This window comes from Ptychodera flava, chromosome 2 (genome assembly GCF_041260155.1).
Source record: "Ptychodera flava strain L36383 chromosome 2, AS_Pfla_20210202, whole genome shotgun sequence".
NCBI lineage: Eukaryota > Metazoa > Hemichordata > Enteropneusta > Ptychoderidae > Ptychodera > Ptychodera flava.
In genome coordinates this window covers 7,867,844-7,889,278 of record NC_091929.1, presented here as the reverse complement: position 1 = coordinate 7,889,278, position 21,435 = coordinate 7,867,844, and the positions used below count along the sequence as shown (strand labels likewise).

At 40.4% G+C, this 21,435-nt stretch overlaps 2 protein-coding genes across 2 annotated transcripts; both read left to right on the top strand.

Moving 5' to 3' along the window:
* The first annotated feature begins 5,567 nt into the window (after positions 1 to 5,567).
* On the top strand, positions 5,568 to 18,700 carry LOC139152638 (galactose-3-O-sulfotransferase 2-like). Its single transcript, XM_070725894.1, has 4 exons — positions 5,568 to 5,908; positions 9,186 to 9,240; positions 15,936 to 16,206; positions 17,167 to 18,700. Exons 1-4 carry the CDS (start codon positions 5,802 to 5,804, stop codon positions 17,952 to 17,954), a joined length of 1,221 nt encoding a protein of 406 aa, XP_070581995.1. The 5' UTR covers positions 5,568 to 5,801; the 3' UTR covers positions 17,955 to 18,700.
* On the top strand, positions 13,171 to 15,167 carry LOC139152631 (tigger transposable element-derived protein 4-like). Its single transcript, XM_070725882.1, has one exon. The coding sequence runs from the start codon at positions 13,516 to 13,518 to the stop codon at positions 14,629 to 14,631; it is 1,116 nt and encodes a 371-aa protein (XP_070581983.1). The 5' UTR covers positions 13,171 to 13,515; the 3' UTR covers positions 14,632 to 15,167.
* Positions 18,701 to 21,435: the final 2,735 nt, after the last annotated feature.

The window sequence follows — 21,435 nt, the reverse complement described above, 5'->3', positions numbered from 1 at the left end:
CAGAGGTGGGAGGCGGCGTAGCCAAAGCCGGACACTCTCGTCATACTCGTAGGGCTAGCTACATGCACTGCCGCGATGCCGATCGTATGCATTCCAAGGCCTATCCCGGAATTTGTTTCACAAACAACCTCAAAGGAGAGCAAACATACTTCTATGGACAGTGACGAACACGTTTCTTGGCGAAGCAAATTCAAAACAGTGCAGAAGTACATGAAGTAGGTCATGGCCTTGGACTGTGTGCACGAACCTGATTGGACACTTCAATACCTTTGACCCAAAGTTATTATTCATCAGCACTTCCATGCCATGAGGCTAGGTAGAGAACGTATGTACTCATTTCTGGCGATCGAACAGCGAGGGAAACAATCAATTACCAAGGATAAAGCTAATTTGCTAAACGATATTTTATCTTGAATAGTGAGTTGAATGAGTAATAAAATATCATATTTTTAATGTTCAATACGAGGTTGAAACACGGAGGGACCGTGGTTGAAACCAGTGCTATCCAGCTGTAGCCAACCTGGACAAGCACATTTCACAGCGCCCTCAAACAGTCGATTGTTTTCACTTGTCATACGCGGCGTAACAGAAAAATTAAAACTTTCATAACTTCATTAATATCCAAGCCACGCCCACCAAAACCTTTTCAGTTCTAGCCATTTGAATTCTGAAGATGTCTACCAAATTTGACTGAAATGCGTTCAGCCGTTTTTGAGAAATGGACCAACAGACAGACAGACAGACAGCAGACAGACAGACAGACAGACAACAGACACAGACAGAAGACAGACAGACAGACAGACATCGCTGCGACATATGCTCACGTGTTCACACGTGAGCAAAAAACTTGTCGCGCAGTATTTTTCGCATTTCATCTTCGGTTTAACAAAGATTACCTTCATCAGAGAGAGTGTCGTTGTGATGTAAACTGCATATAAATGTAAAATTGACCACCCTCAATACATTAATTTTGTTTCATGACCCCCATACAACACAATTATTTTGGTGGAATCCAGCTCTAAAGATACCCGCACCATACCGCGCGATGTCACTGCTTTACTGTATCTGAGTATAAATTACTTGTATTTATGTTAGTTAAAGTACATAGATAGAAAAGTGTGCGTTAAAGGCAGAGGGGGTCCTCCGGTCTGCAGCTGTTTGATGTCTATTCACAATTTTATATGGTAGCTGTTCTGAAACAGGTGGCCCCCACACAGTAAGTGAGGCTACCCACAATCCTCCATGATCTGTACACACGGAGATCACTCACTGAACTGAAGCAAATTTCTTCTGTACACAGAACAACTCGGTCCATATTTCAAAATTCTGGCAACATAGTTCTGATCATCATAATTTTCTGATTTCTCACTGTGAATAATGAAAAGATCAACCCCTTTTCCGCGGAGGAGATAGCAATTTTGTAATTTTGTCGACATAGATTTTTGACAGCCATACACAATATTTTCAAGGAAACTAAGGGAATAAGTTGCATCTGTGTTGGCAAAAGAAAGGGTATTGATTTTTTTAATGTTCGTAACAAAGGAAATTTGCATGTCTGACAGGTGGTATGATGAGACCATCTTAGTTGCTGATAACTTTATCTTGACAAGTGTGCAATTTTTAGCACCTCCAAACATCGACTTCTCATTCAATTTACTCCTGAATTTTAAACATAATCAATAATTTTGGAACATAGTCTTAACAATAATCCTGAACTTAAATTGTAAGTTAAAATTTTTTAAGAAACTGATAAAATTGAAAAAGCCTTTAGCAAAAAATGTCTGAGTGAACAAATCAAGGGGAATTGTGGGTAGCCTCACTTACTGTGCCCCACGGCCGACTCTACAACGGCTTCATATAAACAAAGGGACGCTTTCATATCAAAGTCTTGCAATGATTAATTGGAAAGCTACATAGGTGGTGAACTATGAACCTGCATCAAATGCTAAGTGTTTTACATTTGCTCGACATTTATCACCAATTTATGGGAAGAGGCAGTGTTTATAAATAAGGGTTGTGCATAGCAACAGACCAGTCGTATGGATCGATGTTCATATCTTCCTAAAACATCGTGACGTCACCATTCAAGTTTACCTGTAAAACAATTTAACTTTCGATTCTGCATTGACGTGGTCGGTACTGACATTTCAACGTACAGTCACACAAAGTACTACTTTTCTAATCTATTTTGACCTTTGTAATGTGGATCTAGGCGGAACGTGTTAAATATAAATTGATCTGGGAAGTCATGGTAATTCGTTTACATTATCAGTCTTGATAAGCTTGGTCGTAGATTGCTATGGTAGCCGGACACCACTCTGGACTCGGAGAGGCCAGCCACTGTACAGAAGGAACTGTACTTAGAGATACGTTGATTGGTTGATAGATGGATTACAAATAAATCACAGATAAATTTCAGTATCATCATGTGACGATATTAAGGTACGAAGATATTCAGTATCGCCGATTTGTTTTGAATTCCGTAGTCGTGGGAGAATGTAGGAACGAGCTAATCTGTATGTCCATAGACCCTCGTTTTTTGGAGGGTCTATGGTATGTCGCTTCCGTGTCTTTTGTTTGTTTGTTTTTTATGTGCACCGATTATGTTCAGCATAGAGGTACTAGCAGGAGTGCTTTCATGGGCAGCAATGTCATAATACACATACACAGACCGATATTGATAGTTTTCATGTTTTTCCTGTTTTTACTATGACAGTGAACGAAGACTGTTGATGCTAACTGTTCGATGTGCCTGGTTTTCGTGACCATGGTGGGCGCTCTGAGGGCCCTATGGTGTGAGAAGTGATTGACAGTAACACTGTAAAAGCCCTCCTATATTCTAAAATTTGAAGACAGTCGGACTGTGACCGTGAGAGACGGACAGGTGAAAAGAGTAGCAAGTCGAGATAGTGAACTTATTTGAATCTTTTACATCCCAGCAATAATAATAAATAAACTGAGTTGTTGTTTTTTTCTTGTCATAATTGTAGCTGAAGCGGACGGCGTATCACAATAAAAGTAACACGTAGGCTCGATAGTGGTAATATTTTTTTATAATCCGATAATACTTGGCCTACTTTGTGTCGGTCAGTGTATGCCAGAGACATGAGAACCCTGCACTGTAATAGGGACAATGTTATCAACTGTATTGGATACTTCCGGTATGAAACTGCGGTGTGTGGAGCATCTGCGCAAATGTGCCGCTTAATGTTATTAAGCTTCTAGACTAGTCACCGATATAATTGGTGTTGGCCATGCAATAAAACTGAATTGTTTTATTGGAAGCTCATGGCAGTTCTCCACCCCTGTGCTGTATACGTGCAACAATGAGGGATTGAAATGGCCGACTTCTTATGAATGAAAGCAAACTCGCCGATTACGCACCCAGGCATGCTTGAAAGAATTTTCACTGCAGAGACATCGCTATTGTTCACCTGAACAAACAACAATGCACAGTAATTTGAAAGGAATGAATAAACTTTCTTCACTGCAACATTGATTTCTTAATAGTGTGTTTGAAAATTGATCGATTATGCTTGTCCTCTGATCTAGTTGCATCGTCCTTGCATCGTTTGGCGGTTCTTCTACAGCCACATAAAGATAAGCTTTAATCCTGATTTGATTTATACTTGCAACCTCTTGCAGAGATAGTGTACTTGATGAAACTCAAGTGCTCTTCTTAAATATACCTTCTTTGTAAGAAAACCAGAAAAACACCAAAAGATCATAGTCCTATCTCCCTTTCATACAATTACCACGTATTAAAGTCACAGCTTGTAGAATTTTAAATTCCTTTGTGCAATTTATTTTGAGAGTTTTTATTCGCTGTCGATTTCAGATTTTCATTTAATTTCATTAATCTGGTATTAGCCTGAGATGTTAGAGGTTTTAAGCAATGCCTTTCCCTCGCCATGATTTCACAACTATAAAAAATTCTGTAACACCACCTTCCAGTTTTCATCCTTGACAGTCTGAGTGATTTCTTTCAGGGCGAAGTTCCACCAAATGTAATAATGATTTGAGGATACAATACAGCATCGCCATTGATAAATGAGTTCTGCATGTATGAGTCAGTACAATGAAATCCATAGGAATGAATTAACGAACTTGTCACAATATTGTATACTTATATCGTTTATCATAGTAGTCCGAGTGGACCAGTTCGGGAAAAATTGTCGCCTACAGAAAGCAACTTGTAGTCCGTTTTCACCTTTCGTTAAGGTAGAACGCGCCTCAGGGACAGAGAGTGGGACTCTCAAACTTATACAATTGTTTTCTGCTCTACCACTTGTGGGGACTCATTTTAAAGCTCTTTGTGTAAGAAAAACTTTTACCGGCTTAGTTTTTCGAAAATCCAAAATTTTATTTTTCCCCCATAGAGTTAACACAGGAATGGCGGCCATTTTGAATTTAAAATATCGCAAAATGTTGGGTATTTTGTTTCGCTAGTTCCAAACTTTGCACGGTGACCGCTGGTTTTTATTGTTAATTTGGTAAGAGAGTGCTTGAAAGTTTTATTCAGGAAAGTTTAAGCAAAAGTTTAAGTCTTTCACTTTCGAGGTGCATACTACCTTAAACTAATGATAAACCATGTGATTACAGTTATTATGAAAACCTGACAAACAAATGAGCAACGCTGAACACCATCTCTATCCAGTCATACAGACAACACAATGACAATGCACGGAAACTTTGAGTATCGGAATAACACTTCCAAGCTGAAATGTTGTGTAATAATACACCACAAAATAATCAATTTTCTTTTCGTATAACCCCCCTCCCCTCATCCACCCCAAGGGACTGTCCCCTGTGATTCAATTTCCGTCAGGTTTGAACATATTCACGTCATGACCTTGCTTTGCACATGGGGGTAAGTTACCTTAGTGCTTTGGAAAAGTCTGCAAGTCAGCTCGGAGCAAACACGTGTGTACATAAATGTTTACTGTTGAATTCCTCGGAAAAAATCAATGTCTGAGGCTGTACGTCAACGGTTCCATAACAAACGAATGAGTGGGTTGGTGTGGGTGAGTAGTTATCCCATTGGATACGGTCCCTCAACCATTTCCAGAAATCAGTAGTTCCAACCAGTATGACGTCATTCTACAGGTGACCATCCCGTCAGGCAATATTTGGTTGTCTAGGTAGTAAGGACTACGGTTAATCCCTCGAGCCGGCCATAGATTACGTAACATCCTTGAGATTGGACCATTCTGGGCAAGAGTTAATTGTGTATGCGACAAACGGCTTTTGCATTTTGTGAGTGGTGGTTTAATTTTGCTTCGGTCGTCCCCAAAGACGATCTCCGTGCGCTTTCTGCCGTCGCCGCGGCAGTCCTTTTCCATCAACGATTGCATTGGCTGTTTGTGCATGGTCGGAGAGATCACGCCGACCTGCAAAGAAAATTGGATCAAGCCCGACTCCAGAGTGTTATAGTGTTCGCCTGACGCTTTGTCTTCATCGTCCGTTTGTACATGGTATGGTGTTATGATAGCGCAACCTCCTCTCCGAAAGAGAAGCGGCTTCCCTATCGCTGTGACATTTTTTCGCCGATCATATTGATAATTTGCATGTACATAAGTAATGTTTACCTGCGGTTCCAACGGTCAATGCGGCCCGGCGGTGCTGGCCACCACAGTCGGTGATGTTTGCTGACTCAATGGACACGTCACTTGCTTGTCAGTGTTTTGACAGAAGACGTACGTTGACGTTGAACGGCACATGCTGCTTAGAAGTGATTAGTCGGGAGACTTTGACTTTCGTCTACCTTTGCACATAAAACAGCCGCTAACCAGGGACAAGTCATGAAGAAGGGACAGATTCTGAAGATAATGGTGACTGGTACCATATTCCTGGGATTATTTTTCGTGTACAGGTCGTTTACAGCGTTGAGTCACATGGATAGAAACAGGTTGGTATATCCTTACGTAATGATTGAGTTCAAATCCAACGACAGACCGGATCATTCATATGCGGTGTAGTGGTTACCATGAGAGACATGGAGGTTGGCGTGCATACTTCCCTCCGTGGACTGTATTTCATACTCTACCAAATGATCGAAAAAGTTACGCTGTCATACGCTTTCGGAAACTTTCTGTAAATGAATCGAAACCGTGACAGGAAATTGTGTTGCAGAGTGTCGAAAAGCAGCGCAGACTGAAGCAAAGATAAGGCAAAGCTTATTTAGTTTCTCTGGTCAGCCTGGACCTGACGTGGGGGACTGTTTCGAAAACGGCAACCAAATATATACCTCAACGTGCTCGTAATGGGCCGTATTACGGACGTGCCCCCTCGGCTATTTTTAAAACCAATGAAGCACACGAAAAGCAGGCCCATTTGCTTTCGACAGTGATTGCATGCTCGATTTTAAAGCTAGTCCAAATATCAGCTTTGCTGAACAACTTCCCGATGGGAATGGTGTTACTGTAACGTCCAATAAAACTCAGCAACGTATCGCGAAACAATATGGCTATAAACAGTCAACGTGTAAACAAAATGAATTGTGTAGCATTGAATTCAATTTCCATCATTTCAACCGTTGTAATTCATTTTAATTCGAAAACATTCGTTATAGTCATAATCATGGAGGTCTGTAATATATATGAGTTGGTTTCTAAATGCCGCCACCAAAACAAATATTATTTATCAAATTTTAACACCATCCACAAATAGAACGATCATATATATGAGAGTGTTGAACTAAGATTCCTTTCACTTCTTCTGTCTGAAGATTTCAGGATGCATGAAACTTAAGTAACAGATATTTTACTTTGAACTTGAAGTAATTTGTGTTATATGCAGTATAGGATATTACAGAATGTAAAACACAATACAATTACAGGATTAACTGCACATAAATTTATTTGATTTATACAAAGTCCAGCGATGTCAACAAAGCAAGCAGGCCGTAAGGTCGGTTTCAGGTCACAAAAATGGCTAATAGGCGATTGAGGAATTTATCGACATCTCGTCAGGTGACTGACACTCTGCAAAATAAATGTGCTTTCCGATACACTTATCAGCAGTGCCGTGACATGTCCCAAGAGGATAAGAATATTGTACGAATAGCTACTTATATAAACATTCAGAAATGGACCTTACAAAAAACACCAACGATTTTTGTGTGACGGTGATACAGGCTCAGTCTCTACCCTATCGCTGCCACGAGGAAGTTAAAGTGAAGGCGTCAACATTCATTCTTCAAGTAGAACTCGGACACAGTTCTTCGTGATTCAAATAGCATTTCTGTCATTAATGACAACATTAATATTGTGTAATCATTAACAGAATCAGAATTAGAACTGCATCAGTCTCTTGAGCAAAATTGTTCAGTTGTAGGCATTCTTGGTTATGTTACGCCCACAGTCGCCTGTTTTCTGAAATTCCACTCCTGAGAAAATACACACGTCTATTGTACGAATTTTTTTTGTAAACAGGCGACTGTGGTTACGCACTGAATTTCTCCAAGTCTCTGGGCATATAAGTCAAAACATAATAAATTGAAGGCCTAAAGATCAGTCCTAATGATAGGCTGTTTGTAGATCGTAAGGTGAACGCCTCAGCTACCGATAAAAGCCAGGCGACTGTGGGCCAGTCTGGTTACGCCACAAATAATTGGACAAAGTTCACGCGAGGTAACTGTTCTTATCTGAAATGTCATCGATATTACATTCACGCTGTGCACACCGAACAAATCCCTAAATCAACAGGCTGTCGCTCTGTTGCCTACTTTGTTTATTTGCTGACGGAAAATAACGACATAACGGTCATCAGTTCATCGTGAACGTTCTTTGATAAGGCATATGCAGACTTGTTAGAACCATGGAACCTTGTAAATTAAATAATTCATTCACATGCCACGACTCATTCTGAGCGAGTGCACGAGATAGAGATAGAGCGAGTGTGTGTGTGCCGAGTTTCTCTGATTGTTATCTGTGAAGATACTCAAAGTTAGTCAACAGAAAACAAATTTTGGGACACTTTGCGTATCATTAAGTTAGTTCGCACCTATAAATTTAAACACTTAGTGTTTTACTCAAACTTTCCTCAATAAAACTTTCAACTGTTGTCTTGCCAAGCCAAGGATAAGAATCAGGGGTTACGGCGCAAAGTTTGGAAGAGAAGAAAATTACCAGAAATGTTCCTTTATTTGAAATTCGAAATGGCCGCCATCTTTGTGTTTACTCTATCGGGAAAAATAAAATTTTTGATTTTCAGCGAACTAGGAAAGTGCAAATTTTTCCATGAACTTTAAAATGAGTCCCCATAAGGCCAAAAAAGAAATAAATTGTGCTGTTCCGATAACATGGTTTTCAAAATAGTGTAGGTAGGTCGGCCGGGATTTTTTTTCCAAAATATTTTTATTTTTAAATATGCAACTTTTCAGGGGTTCAGGGCGATCAAACGCTGGCCACAACATTTCCAGAAAAACGTATACATATACAGGAATAAAAACATAAAAGACGTCCTCGTTCAAGCAACAATCAAATGCCAGGTAACGAACACGTGAATTTACGGGTTTTTTCCTTTTTTTTACTTCCCTATTTACTTAGCTCTAAAAAGTTTAGGGTCATCAGGCAAAAAATAGGGTATGTCGGGTTATCGGAACAGCACAAGTTTTTTTTTCTTTGGCCCAAGTGGTAGACCAGAAAAAGAATGTAAGCAATTTGCGATTATCCAGGTAAAAAGTGAGTGGTATCGAGAAATACAGTGTAACTGAGCTATATATACCTGTCACCCGTTTCCATTCACCCAGTAAACCATTAACTATGGCAAGTTACAAAGACAGTTTAAAATGTGTGTTAGTTCACCAGTCATGAATCACTCAACATAAGAGGTATCTGTCACATGTCTACTGTATATCAAATGAATTAAATATTTAAATGAGTGAAAATCATGTTTATATTATGTACGTGTAATGAGTAACTTGTCAATTCTCACTGCCCAGTCAGAATTGTAATATCCTTAGCTCGGTTATTGAACCAATCTTTTTGAGATTGGGGATTTAGTCGAGCGGTTTGTCTGTTGTCCTCTGCGCTAGGTGATTGGGTGCCGTGTGTTGTGGGTTCGAGTCCCGGTTGATACCATCGTATTTCTCAGCTAATAGCAAGTTACATAAATGCACCCCAGAGGAAAAGGGTGAATACATTACGATAAACAAACTTTGTAATTTTTATTTTCTTGTACAGGGGTACCTCACTACGGGAATCTGTCCTAATGTGGATCACAGATATCACAGAACAGGTAAGTATCAGAACACAGGACGTTTGACATGACAGGTCTGCCTTTCAAAATTGAAACCTCTCAAAGTTTTATCGGTTCCATTTCGAAATGAATTATTTATTCACTTTCAAATTTTCCGTTCCTTTCCGTCGACATTAAAGACATTGCCCTACCTTACAGAAGGACCCTTAACACGATTGGAACGAATTTGGGATAATTGGATGATGAAGTAGGGTCGTTTTAACCTGCAAATGCAATCTCATTTGCTTTTCTTTTTAAGTTACACACTTGTTTTTTATGAGTAATTTGTAATACTGCAACATTCAGCTATACGGCACCTAACACTTTTGAGAAATTTGAAAATTATGAAGATCCAATTATCCCAATAGTAGTTCCAATCGTGTTCCTTCTATAGTGGAAATAATTTCTATAAATAGAAAAGCATAATCTGGAATCCATATTCATAGATAAGCTTACGTGTATTTAGTTTTTGTACTTTCTTGTGAAGAAGTGTGATGTTAGCAGTTCGATACGATAGGGGTAAATTTGGACAAGGAGGTCAGGTCACATAATGATATGCATTAAGGTAATGATATGCATTAAGGTAGTTCGCGCCTCGAAAGTAAAGGACATAAACTTTTGCTCAAACTTTCCTCAAGGAATCTTTCAACCATTTACTTTCAAAATCAAGAATAAAAATCGGGGGTCACCGTGCAAATTTTGGCACTAGAGAAACAAATAACTCAAGATATTTGAAATTCAAAATGGCCGCCATCCCTGTGTTAACTCTATGGAGAGAAACAAAATTTTCGAACTTCGAAAAACTAAGCCGGTGGAAAGGTTTTCATACTACAAGAGCTTTAAAATGAACCCCTACAAGTGATATATCAGAAAAGAATTGAAAAAGTTTGGGAGTCCGAATGTCTGTCCCCGAGGTACATTCTACCTTAAGGCGAGAATGAAGAACAGCAGGTCTACACTGAATGAATTTTCACATCGTCGGACGGGGCTAAGTTGATTCACACTAGAAGCTTTGGAGGTCCCAAAGATAACCTAATCGATTCTTCAGGTACGCCCCCATTCGGATGATGTAGAAAACCTCCATGTAAGAAACCCACCATTACGCTGTCATAAGCAATGCCTCTAATGTGAAAGGGTACTGCAGTGCAGTAGAATGGGATATTGTATTGTCGAGTACAGCTATTTAATAGAGCCGAGACTTTCCGTAAAGAGGATAGTAGAAACACATCTGCAATGAAAAAAGCTGTTCATTGTGGATGGCATTTCAACGATTGCTACCGAAACAAAAGTAGCCAGGATAAAGCTTAATCTTAGTGCTCTTTATTTAGATATCGGATAAAACGAAGAGAGCCGGCACAAATGTCTTGTAAACGTGTCTCTCACGCTGTTCAACTCCTGTGCGTGTGAAAGTGACTTTGCTTACTGAGTCAGGGGGAGTGTAGCATGCGGTGGTTGCTCCCATGTTTGTAAAGAGAAGATGACTAGAAATACAGCTTGACAATCACCAAAATAGAAAATCGCCCTAAGATAAAATTACGTGTCCACACAGTGTGGTATGGTTGTCAGGTTTTATCACAGCTGTATGTATTTGCCTGAGAGTGTAATTCGATAAATATACGGCATTGTTCTCACGATAAATAAATCCAATAAGTCTTGTAAGTGCAAAACAATTTACATGACGTGGAACTAATGTCACGAAAATTCTTTCGTTGACATCTAATCATTGTGGCAAAACAATACCACGTACGATATTTTTGTCGGAAATATTTACGTTGATAGGGTTTTAAATACTCTGTTTGCATCGAGTCAATACTTCATTTTGTTGCCCCCGGCGGTGTCAGGTTGTGTATTCTGTATTGTAAACTGACGTAACCCTATAGTGTGTGTGCTCCGTGCTCGATCAAACACCATTCACGGCATACTCGAACTACTTGTAAGTTTCATGAAAGGTTAGACTCAAACTGACGTCATGAATTTTGACTCCTTCACTCTATTCATTCATGCTTTTTAGAATAATTGTGAACACGTGAGGGAACCGTCATTATTTACGGCCTGGGGGTTGGAGGAATATGAGGGGTCCACTCAAAAAATTGAACACTTCAGGGGGGTTACTCAAGATACGGAAAGGAAGAAGGGGGTTACTCAATTTTTCGTGCGAAATAAATTGAAACACTTCTCAGATTGCACCATTGCAAATATGAATTTCTTAATTTTTTCGATGTGCCAGGCCGTAAATAATGACGGCTCCCTAACAAATGGCAACGTTTTGTTAACGCTGTAAGACATATGACGTCACACGAAATTTTGAATATGCCCGGCCTTCACGTGGATATAGGTAAGACTAACCACGACAAGACGTTAATGATCTTGCATCACATCGTGTTGTCTTCTTTCGGTTACACCATGGCTACATGCTTTAGAACCCCAGGGTGACATGCCTGATTGTTTATGGTATAATTTGTCTTCATTCAAAATTAAGTAGCCTCATATATTGTAAGATTTGCCTGTATCACCGATGTAGCTTCAAAAGCGAAGAATATATATTTCATTTGATGAATTATCCAACTGAGCCAGTCAAAGGATGATTGGCTGGAATTCTTTATGGAATAAGAGGTGATAAATGAGCGAGGGGGAATTTACCAGGAACCTTAAAGGGAAACAGCCGTTGGAACTACGCCTGTGCGAGTTTCTTGTTTACAAACTATGTATTTTGTGTATGATATCTATATGAACCTCATCATCATAGCTGCAACATTTAAATTATACGATGTAGGACAGACATGTTTTACTTTCATCAATTACCTCTCGTACCTTAGATACAGTGTACAGTGAAACCTGTCCTTACGGACACCTGACAAATGCGGACACCTCTCATTTACGGACACTGTGTTTATTCCCGAACGGCTGTTATTACAAACAATAGGTCGGCAACCTGACAAAAGCGGACACCTTTGAATTGTGGACAGCGGACAGCTCTTTGATACAAAGCGTGTGTTTCCTATTGTTATGAACCTGACAATTACGGACAGATTATTTGTTGCGGACATTATTTGTTGTGGAAACTTGTCACGTTTTTCTATATATCAAAAGATCAAAGATTAGTTTGTCCAGTTTGTCACAGCCATTACGGACAAACAATGTCCTGCCTGTTTTTAACGCAAACGGACACGCTGGCGGATGACACCTTCGTATTGTTTTGACTGCCGACAAGGCACAGCAAAGGTGATTGAACTGATGTCGAACCACATGGTGTAAATTACACTGTGGAAAAGCAGGGACGATGACTGACAGATTTGCACGAAGTTGCATAGTCCACGTTTCTACATCGCGTATGGTGACATGGTTCGCCACTAACCACACTCGGATATATCCACAGTTGCGAGTGTAGTGATACATACCGGCCGCCGCGTACTATGCATAGAATAATTGGCATAGTACGCGGCGGCCGGTACGTATCACTACACTCGCAACTGTGGATATATCATAATAAAACACAAAATGAATTAAATTTCACTTATTTCTTTCATTTACATCGTCATTGAATGTTATGTATCAGATACTAATGCTGGTTTTGATAGCGTCCACATCGCGATCGGTGTCGTCGACTAAGCTCGGTACCGATCAGTGTAGTGTCTGTTTTTGCGCCTATCAACAGATACGGTACGTACGGTAAGCAGAAATCGGATAGTCGTTATCATAATTTATGCAGTTTCCATGGAGTTTTTTCCCGCTACTCAGACTTTGCTACGCCACACTTGCACTTGGGTCTTTTTGTATGATAAACATGATACAAATTTTCTTTTAAACGTCAATCAAGTTGAGTGACACGACCGGCTTCACTGTGCATAAACCGACAGAGCCGTGATTGACTCAAATTCAAATGATTTCATTGGTCGTCCTTTTTTTTTGTCTCATGGCGCTAATATATTCAAAGTTCTTTTGAAACCAATAATAAATTCAACCGCATGGACAAAGAAGGTTCAACCTTGTAAGTGATTGTTTTTAATGTCGGCGACTCTTTGATATCTGGAGAAATAACGTATAAAATCCGACCAAAAGTGCAAGTTGGCGACATTCTAGATCGCAATCATCGAGCATCAACATGTCTATCAAGCGTAAGCGTATCGAACTCACCCTCGACCGTAAAGTTGAAGTTATCCGAGCTGCAGACTCCAGAAAACTCAGCTGTCGACAAATTGCTATTGAGTTCAGTATCGGTAAAATTCAAGCCAGCACTATTCTGCAAAACAGAGAGACGATTTTGCAAGAATACGAATGCAACCGAGAAGGCAGCCGAAAGAGACTCTGTGTCCGCACAGAATACGAAGAGTTGAACGCACTAGTATGGGAGTGGTTCAAAAAGAAAAGAACTCAGTCAATCCGCTATCAGGCCCGATGATACAAGAACAAGCACTCATCTATGCAGAGCAACTGAACAAGCCTGAGTTCAAAGCTTCAAACGGTTGGCTCGAGAGCTTCAGTAAGCGAAACAACCTATCATTTCACAAAGTGAGCGGTGAAAGTGCCGATGTGCCCCAAGAAACAGTAGACTCATGGACAGCGCGACTTCCCCATCTCATCGAAGGTTATTCACCCAGGGACATTTTTAATATGGACGAGACCGGCGTTTTTTACCGCGCCCTTCCTGACAAATCGTATGCAGCGAAGGGTGAAGATTGCAAGGGTGGGAAGAAATCGAAAGATCGCATTACAGCCGTCCTTTGTACGAATATGAACGGCACTGAGAAACTGAAAGCAATTGTCATCGGGAAAGCAGCAAAACCAAGGTGCTTCAACAACGTTAATCTGAACTCTCTCCCAGTTTTGTGGCGAAACAATAAAAAGGCATGGATGACCACAGAACTTTTCACCGACTGGCTTCGAGATTTCGATAGGAAGATGCGGCAACAGAAGCGCAAAGTCCTGATGTTTATCGACAACGCTCCAACCCATCCTCCAAATGCCGTCCGTCTCACAAACACGAAGCTGATTTTTTTCCCTCCGAAAACAACGTCAAAACTTCAACCGCTCGACCAGGGTATCATTGCAGCCATGAAGAAAACCTACCGAAAGAGACTTCTTCGCGCTGTTTTGTCAAAAGCAGAAGATGAATCGCTGTCTGCAAATGAAATCGCAAGAACCGTCAACGTCCTTGACGCCTGTCACTGGATTGGTCGTTCATGGAATGAAGTGACTGCAGAGACTATTACGAGCTGCTTCAGGAAAGCTGGGTTTCCTACCAACGCTGCAAATGAAGCCGATGAAGTGAATGAAGACACAGAGCTAGACCGTCTTGTTACAGCAACTGGCCGTGCCTTGGTATCACTCAACTTCTACGTTCTTCGGACTTTGTCAATGTCGACAGTGAAGTCCCGACCGATGCTGGTGTAGGCGACGGTTGGGAAGAGGAATTTCTCCGTGACCGACGAGGTGAAAACGATGGTAGTGACTGCGACGACGATCGCAAGGAGACAAAGAAAATGAAGATCCGCAGCCAGTGAAATCATCGTCGGATGCTCTGAGGTTGATCGGCAACATCAAGCAATTCGCGTTGGACAAGCATCCACATACCATCGACAGTCTTGTTACCATCGAGGAAGAACTACAGAAAGCAATCGCCAACCGTCATCATGCAGCTAAACAACAAACACTCCACAAGTTTTTCAGCGCCCCGTAGTCAACAAACTTTCAAACAACTTGAACACTCATCTTTAAATGTGTAAATCATGTCAAGAGAATCCGAAAATCTGTGCAATTTCAATGAGTTTTTTTTTTCCTTGAACACTGCTTCGTAGTACGTCAACAATACGATGAACTTTCCTTTCAATGAAAACATGTTTCATTTTTATTGTACTGTATATCTTCGTGAGTGTTATCTGTCTTTATTGGTAAAATAAATTACAGTACACGTACATGTACTTTCAAGTAAAACGTAACTTTATTTGTTCTTCGTATTTTGTGTGCTGTGTGCGGTAGGTTTGGTCGTACATGCATTACGAGTGTCCGTGTTTGTAAACATGAAACTGCAAGAAAACAGACGTGTGTCCATTCATGAATATTAATGAGTTTCACAATTACGGACACCTCCAAACAACGGACAGTAAAGTCATTCCCAATGGTGTCCGCAATTGACAGGTTTCACTGTACATTGGTCGTATGGGTCCCATACGACCTTTGAGCGCAGCTCCGACAACTGTATCCCTCAAGGGCCAGTGAACGCCAACTTTTTATGATTGTTTTAGATTAATTTTACTTTGTATGTCAATTGCAACTTCTTATTCTGCTCCTAGAAGAATGTTGAAACACCCGCTATTTAGCTGGTCAACTCAGCGTCTATATGTGTGAAATGCAGTGTTATTGTTTACATGTTAATGCTAGTCCGGAACAGAATTCAACTTTCAAAAATAACAATGCAGTTCACATACCTACAGGCTGAGTTGACAAGCTGAACACTGTGACTGTGTATATCAACATGCTTTGGGAGTAGAACAAGGAATGATGGATGACATTCAAAAGCAAAAGGGGTGAAAAAAATTATCATTATCATTACTTGCCAGTTCAAATCCCTCTCTCTCTCTCTCTCTCTCTCTCTCTCTCTCTCTCTCTCCTCTCTCTCTCTCTCTCTCTCTCTCTCTCTCTCTCTCCTCTCTCTCCTCTCTCTCTCCTCTCTCTCTCTCTCTCTCTCTCTCTCTCAGCCCACGCTGGAAACTGTCACAGAGGAGCCAGAGTCTCCAGAACCGTGCAAGCCGAAGAAAAATCTGGTAATGATGAAAACGCACAAGAGTGGCAGTAGCACACTACAGAATATATTGCTACGCTATGCAGATAAGCACAATTTGACCGTTGTTCTTCCCATTTCTGGTCACCAGCTCAACTACCCAAGCAAGTTCAACAGGAATAATGCAATCGCCGTGCCATGGAAAGAATACAATATCTTTACCCATCACACAAGATTTAATTTACCCGGTAAGTCATAGCTAATTCATTGAATCCTTGCATTTTATGAAACTGACAAGAGATTGTTAGTTAGTCCACCAGAAATACAGCGCCGCTCTGTAACTTAAACCCATAATCCAGGGGCAGTAGACGAACCAATTTTAAGAAAAATATAAGTAATTCAAGAGGTGTACGTATTATATTACAGACCCAATATGCAAACCGTAAAGTTTAGAACATTTTGAATAATATGAAATTAATGACGGTGAGTTTATCCTGCCGCTAAGATTTGAAAACTACGCCCTCCCGTTTTTCCTTCTCTCTCCTCTTCCTGCCAGAAAAAAAAATCCCTTGGGCCCACCAGCAATACCAAAACGCCCTCTACGTTCGATACGATGAATTTGTCCCCCATCAATTCTCAAAAAGTAGTCAAACAACAGAATCCTTGGTACGCTAGACTTTTCACCCTGAGAAAAGAATACGCGTAGGCCCCTCATACTTATGATGAAAATCATGATGAAAAACCGCCCTGCCGCCCCTTCCCAACCGTTAAAAGTAAAATGCCCGACCACAACAAAACCATGTGTAAACGGCGTATCTCCTTGTCACAACCACTCCACTGTCCCTCGCAACTCAACTGAATAATGTGTCCTGATTGCAGTCATGTATGTCATATACGTCTAGTATCATAGTCCATCATCACTGTGGAGGTCATGGATCTCGAGCTCACAAACCTGAAGCTGTAGTAGTCATAGCGATAGCTCACAGTAGCTCCACGAATCACAATCATTAGAGAGGTGTGAACTGCGGTTCATGCAAGCGGCCGGAAAAACGGAATGTTAACCAGTGAACAGAGATTGTTTTAAAAATTTACAGGACAAGAAACACATGCCATTCAACCAACTGCCTATCTGAGATTTTCCGCTTCACATCTTGTTGACAATTAATTTTTTTTCGTATATTGTAACATGATTACTCTTAATATTTCAGAGATTATGAAAGTAATGGCCAATGACACGGTGTACACCACTATCCTTCGTGATCCAGTGACGCAGTTTGAATCTTTGTTCAACTACTACAAACTCGGTAACTACCTAAACATTCGCGGACCAAATCCACTTAGAGTTTTCCTAAACGAACCTGAAAAATTCAACAAGCCCAGTATGATGAATCGGTACCTGAAAAACAACTTCATGTATGATTTAGGATACACCCCATTACAGAAGAATAAAACCACGGATGAAATCATCCAGAAAATCGACAGCATCTTCGACCTGGTTTTAATTTCTGAATATTTTGACCAGTCGCTGATACTTCTGCGCTATCTGATGTGCTGGGACATGGATGATCTGGTCTATTTTAGCGTCAATGCTCGCAAACAGACTTCTGTGAAAACACTTACACCATGGATGGAGGGTAGAATTTCAGAGTGGAACGCGGCCGACGTCCAGTTATACCAGTATTTCAATCGGTCTTTTTGGCAAAGGGTTAGAGACTTCGGCGAGGAGAGAATGGAAAAAGAAGTGTGGGCCCTCAGAGAGCGCGTGCAAATTTACTGGGATATGTGCATTGAAGGAACGACTGAAAACGGGGAAGGAGTGTGGCATCTACGCGGAGTGCAAGTACAAAGTTACACGTTAAAACATTCGGCAGAAAATAAGACAGTGTGTCAGCAGATGACCAAACCAGAAATTCCGTTTACGAGAGAGCTGGCCACTAAATTGCGGGCGCGTGTCAAAGATTACCACAAGCGACGCAGCCAGCACATCCTTCAGTGAAAATTATATCCAATCATGCATTGACAGAATACAAGTTCGGATCAAGAAAGCTCTCCGCAATACGCACATGCTCATCCTACACACCACCCCACACACAAGGACACATAAACACACGGCACGCACACGGTTACACACATATTTCCGTTGTTGCCGTCGATATCTTGCGTTTACGCTCACTTGTCATAATAATTTGATAGTCTGGACAGTAGGCTAAGGGCAATCGAAAGAGAAACCAAAGAGATATTTCCCTTTTTGTGTGTGTGGAAGTAACCCTTCTGAATGACGACTATATAGTTACCTGAGGATAGATTGCGTCTCCGGGATAGATTTTTGCAACACTTTTCAAGTTTATCGCTTTTGAAAAACAAAAATATTTTCCCAACAAAGTTTACACATGGGGCCAGTGATGACGGCCATTTTGAATTTCAAATGCCTGTAAAATTTGCGCTGTTGTGACTTTTGGTTTTCATTCATGATTTTGTAAGAGAATTGTCGAAGATTTTGTTTCGTTGGGAAAATTTGAGTAAGGGTTTGTCTTTCGAATTCGAAGCGTGTAATACTGGTAGTAGTATCTTAACGTATCATGATTTATAGCTAGGGCACTTTAAATAAAATTCTTTGTTTGCCGTCCGCGTGCTGGTAGGTTTTTCTTAAGAAAACAAACACAAAGTTGACACTATTACAAATAAAAATATTATTTTTCCAAAGGAAACCAAATAAAAGTTGAGCTTATGTTAATACACTTGTATTTTTGTCTGTGTTTGTTTTTTTTTCCTGGCTGGCTGGTAGGTTTTCCAAAATCAAATGACGGCAAACAAAGAATTTTCTTTAAATGGCCTAGTTACGTGTCTTCGAAGTTAAACTCAAGTCCCTCGGTGATGACACAGTTTCTCGCCAACTGTGCGTCATCACGTGCAAGGGAAGACAGTCTAATAAGTAAACAGAGAACTTCTTGTCCAACAAGAGGCGCTGAAAACCTAAGGATGCTTTTAATCTAACTCGGACCACAGGCGCCTGGAGTTTTCAATGTGATGTATACGCAGAAACTGAACATTACAAGCGCCTGTGACTCTGGCATGCATATTTATTATGTTGCGGTAGATAACATTGATTCAAAAACGTATTTCAAGGTTTCGTTAGGTTTTGAGTAGTGTTATAAATGACTCTGATTAAACCTTTTGAAGGGTCCAAAATATAAAGCTTCCTTTTTTTACAAATGGAGATAAAACCTAGTTGAATGTGAATTTCCCTCCTAAGGCCAATTAATTTGTGCCATGATCATTTAGCTTGAAAAGTTCGTAGAACAGTAAATTCGGTGTTAGGAGTAAAACAGATTACCTTGTTGGTCAGCTTTTCCTTGGGAGCAGCACCACAATTGCACAATAAGGCAAAATGTCTAACACAGCAACTGTTACTGTTTTACTCATGCGTGTTGTCTTCAGTACGGTGTTCTTATGGGTCTTCACATTTACATTGTGCTCTGTGAATACATCATCTTTTCTGTATACTGTTCTTTAGGGTTAAAGGTTTAAAGTCATCGGAACTGCGCTCAAAGGTCGTACGGAACCCATACGACCAATTTTAACACTGTATCCAAGGTACGATGGTGATTGAAGGTTAATATATGTCTATCATAATCTACATCGTATAATTTAAATGTTGCAGCTATGATGATGAGGTGCATCTAGATATGGTGCACGAAATACATTGTTTGTAAACAAGACACTTATATAGGCGCAGTTCCGACGACGGTTTTCCTTTAAGTGTTGTTCCCAACCCTCAGTGATATCGACCTGTGGTATATCTGATTGGACACGTGCTAATCACACCGACAGGTCTCGGCAAAGCAACTGTCTCAGGCATGGCCTCCCGAGCGCTTTCAGACAATCGTCCCGAACACTACACCCCTCTTTTTTCTAGGGTCTATGACTAAATAGCGGATAGGGCGTCGATGGCTTTACTTTTTTTACCGTTGATTTATATTTTCCCAGTACCCCTTGTGGCTAGTTTGATCAAGACACTCGAGAGAAATGTTTTCCCCAGATGTGTATGAGCTGCAAGACTGATTACGTATTCAAGAAGTCAAGGATATCTCTGTCACGGATTGTAAATAAAACTATAATTTCAAGACATCGTATTGTTGTTTTCGTCTTTTACTTTACCCAACAAACATTCCAATTTGTGTTCACTCACTCATGAGTGACACACATGAGAAGCAAGTCTCTAACCACCGGTCCGCTTGAACCAGCAACTCGAGCGCCCTCTAACACTCAATCGCGCTATAAAACCAGACACCCACTTCACCGCCAGCGGTGACCATGGTTTGTCGCCTGCAATAGACCATGTTCCGAACCGCGCGTGACATTCCGAGATATCGCGAGAATATGTGGTTCGCAGTGGACGCGTTCTCGCACACAGGACAAACTGCGTAAAACAGGACAAGTCGCTAATTACGTTAAACACTGCATAAAATATATGAAGTTGCAACATTTGCTCAGTTCTGCACTTTTTCTAGTTCCATACTAAGTTTGACTTGTATTACTAAGCTGGAAACCTGTTTCTACGGGCATGTAATAAAATCTCGCGAGATCTCGCAATCAGCGGAAAATCGTCTATTCTTCCTCATTATAAACGAATATGAAGAAACATTCTAGGAAGATAATTGTGAAACGACAGGACGTGGTAATATATTTGCTCGAGAAGGGGAAGTGATGAGCTGATATTTAAGTGGTTCGTTTTTTAATGCACAAGAATCCCTGGGACAATAGGTGTCATTTTTGAAAGGCACTTGTTCAATTCCGACACACCGAGCAGCTGTTTTCTGTTAGGCGCTTTAAATAAAAATTTTTGTTTGCCATCCGCGTGCCGGTAGGTTTCATAGAAAATTAAGAAAACAAAAACATTGTTAACACTATTACAAATAAAAATATATATTATTTTTCCAAAAGAAACCAAATAAAAATTGAGTTAATGTTAATACACTTGTGTTTTTGTCTATTTGGCTTTTCCCCTGGCTAGTAGATTTTTCAAAAATCCAAGGACGGCAAACAAAGAATTTTCTTTAAATTGCCATACTAACATTATACAACATTGTGGTACAACCTGTGTGCACCGTTTTTAGGTCACAGGTCTGGAAGTTATGCTTACAGAAATCAGACTGCACCTGACCTCTGACCTCCAAGAATTCAACCTTACCAAATTGTTGTCAGAGTTTATCCATGGACGTCTTTTTTTTTACGTCCATGGTTTTTCCACAGTCCCTGTTGTGATTTCGCCAGCCTTAAGACCAGGATGTGGAAAGGATGGGTGATACAGGTTCTGTCAAATCATAGACCCTCCAGAAAGGTCTATGGTCGAATGAGCTTCTAATATGCACTTTAACTACGGTAATATCTTTTCCATGCTATTTTGGGGGGAGGGGTCACAAACTTTCATTTCTTCATTTTTTGCTAATCACAATGTTTGACTCGTATACATGATA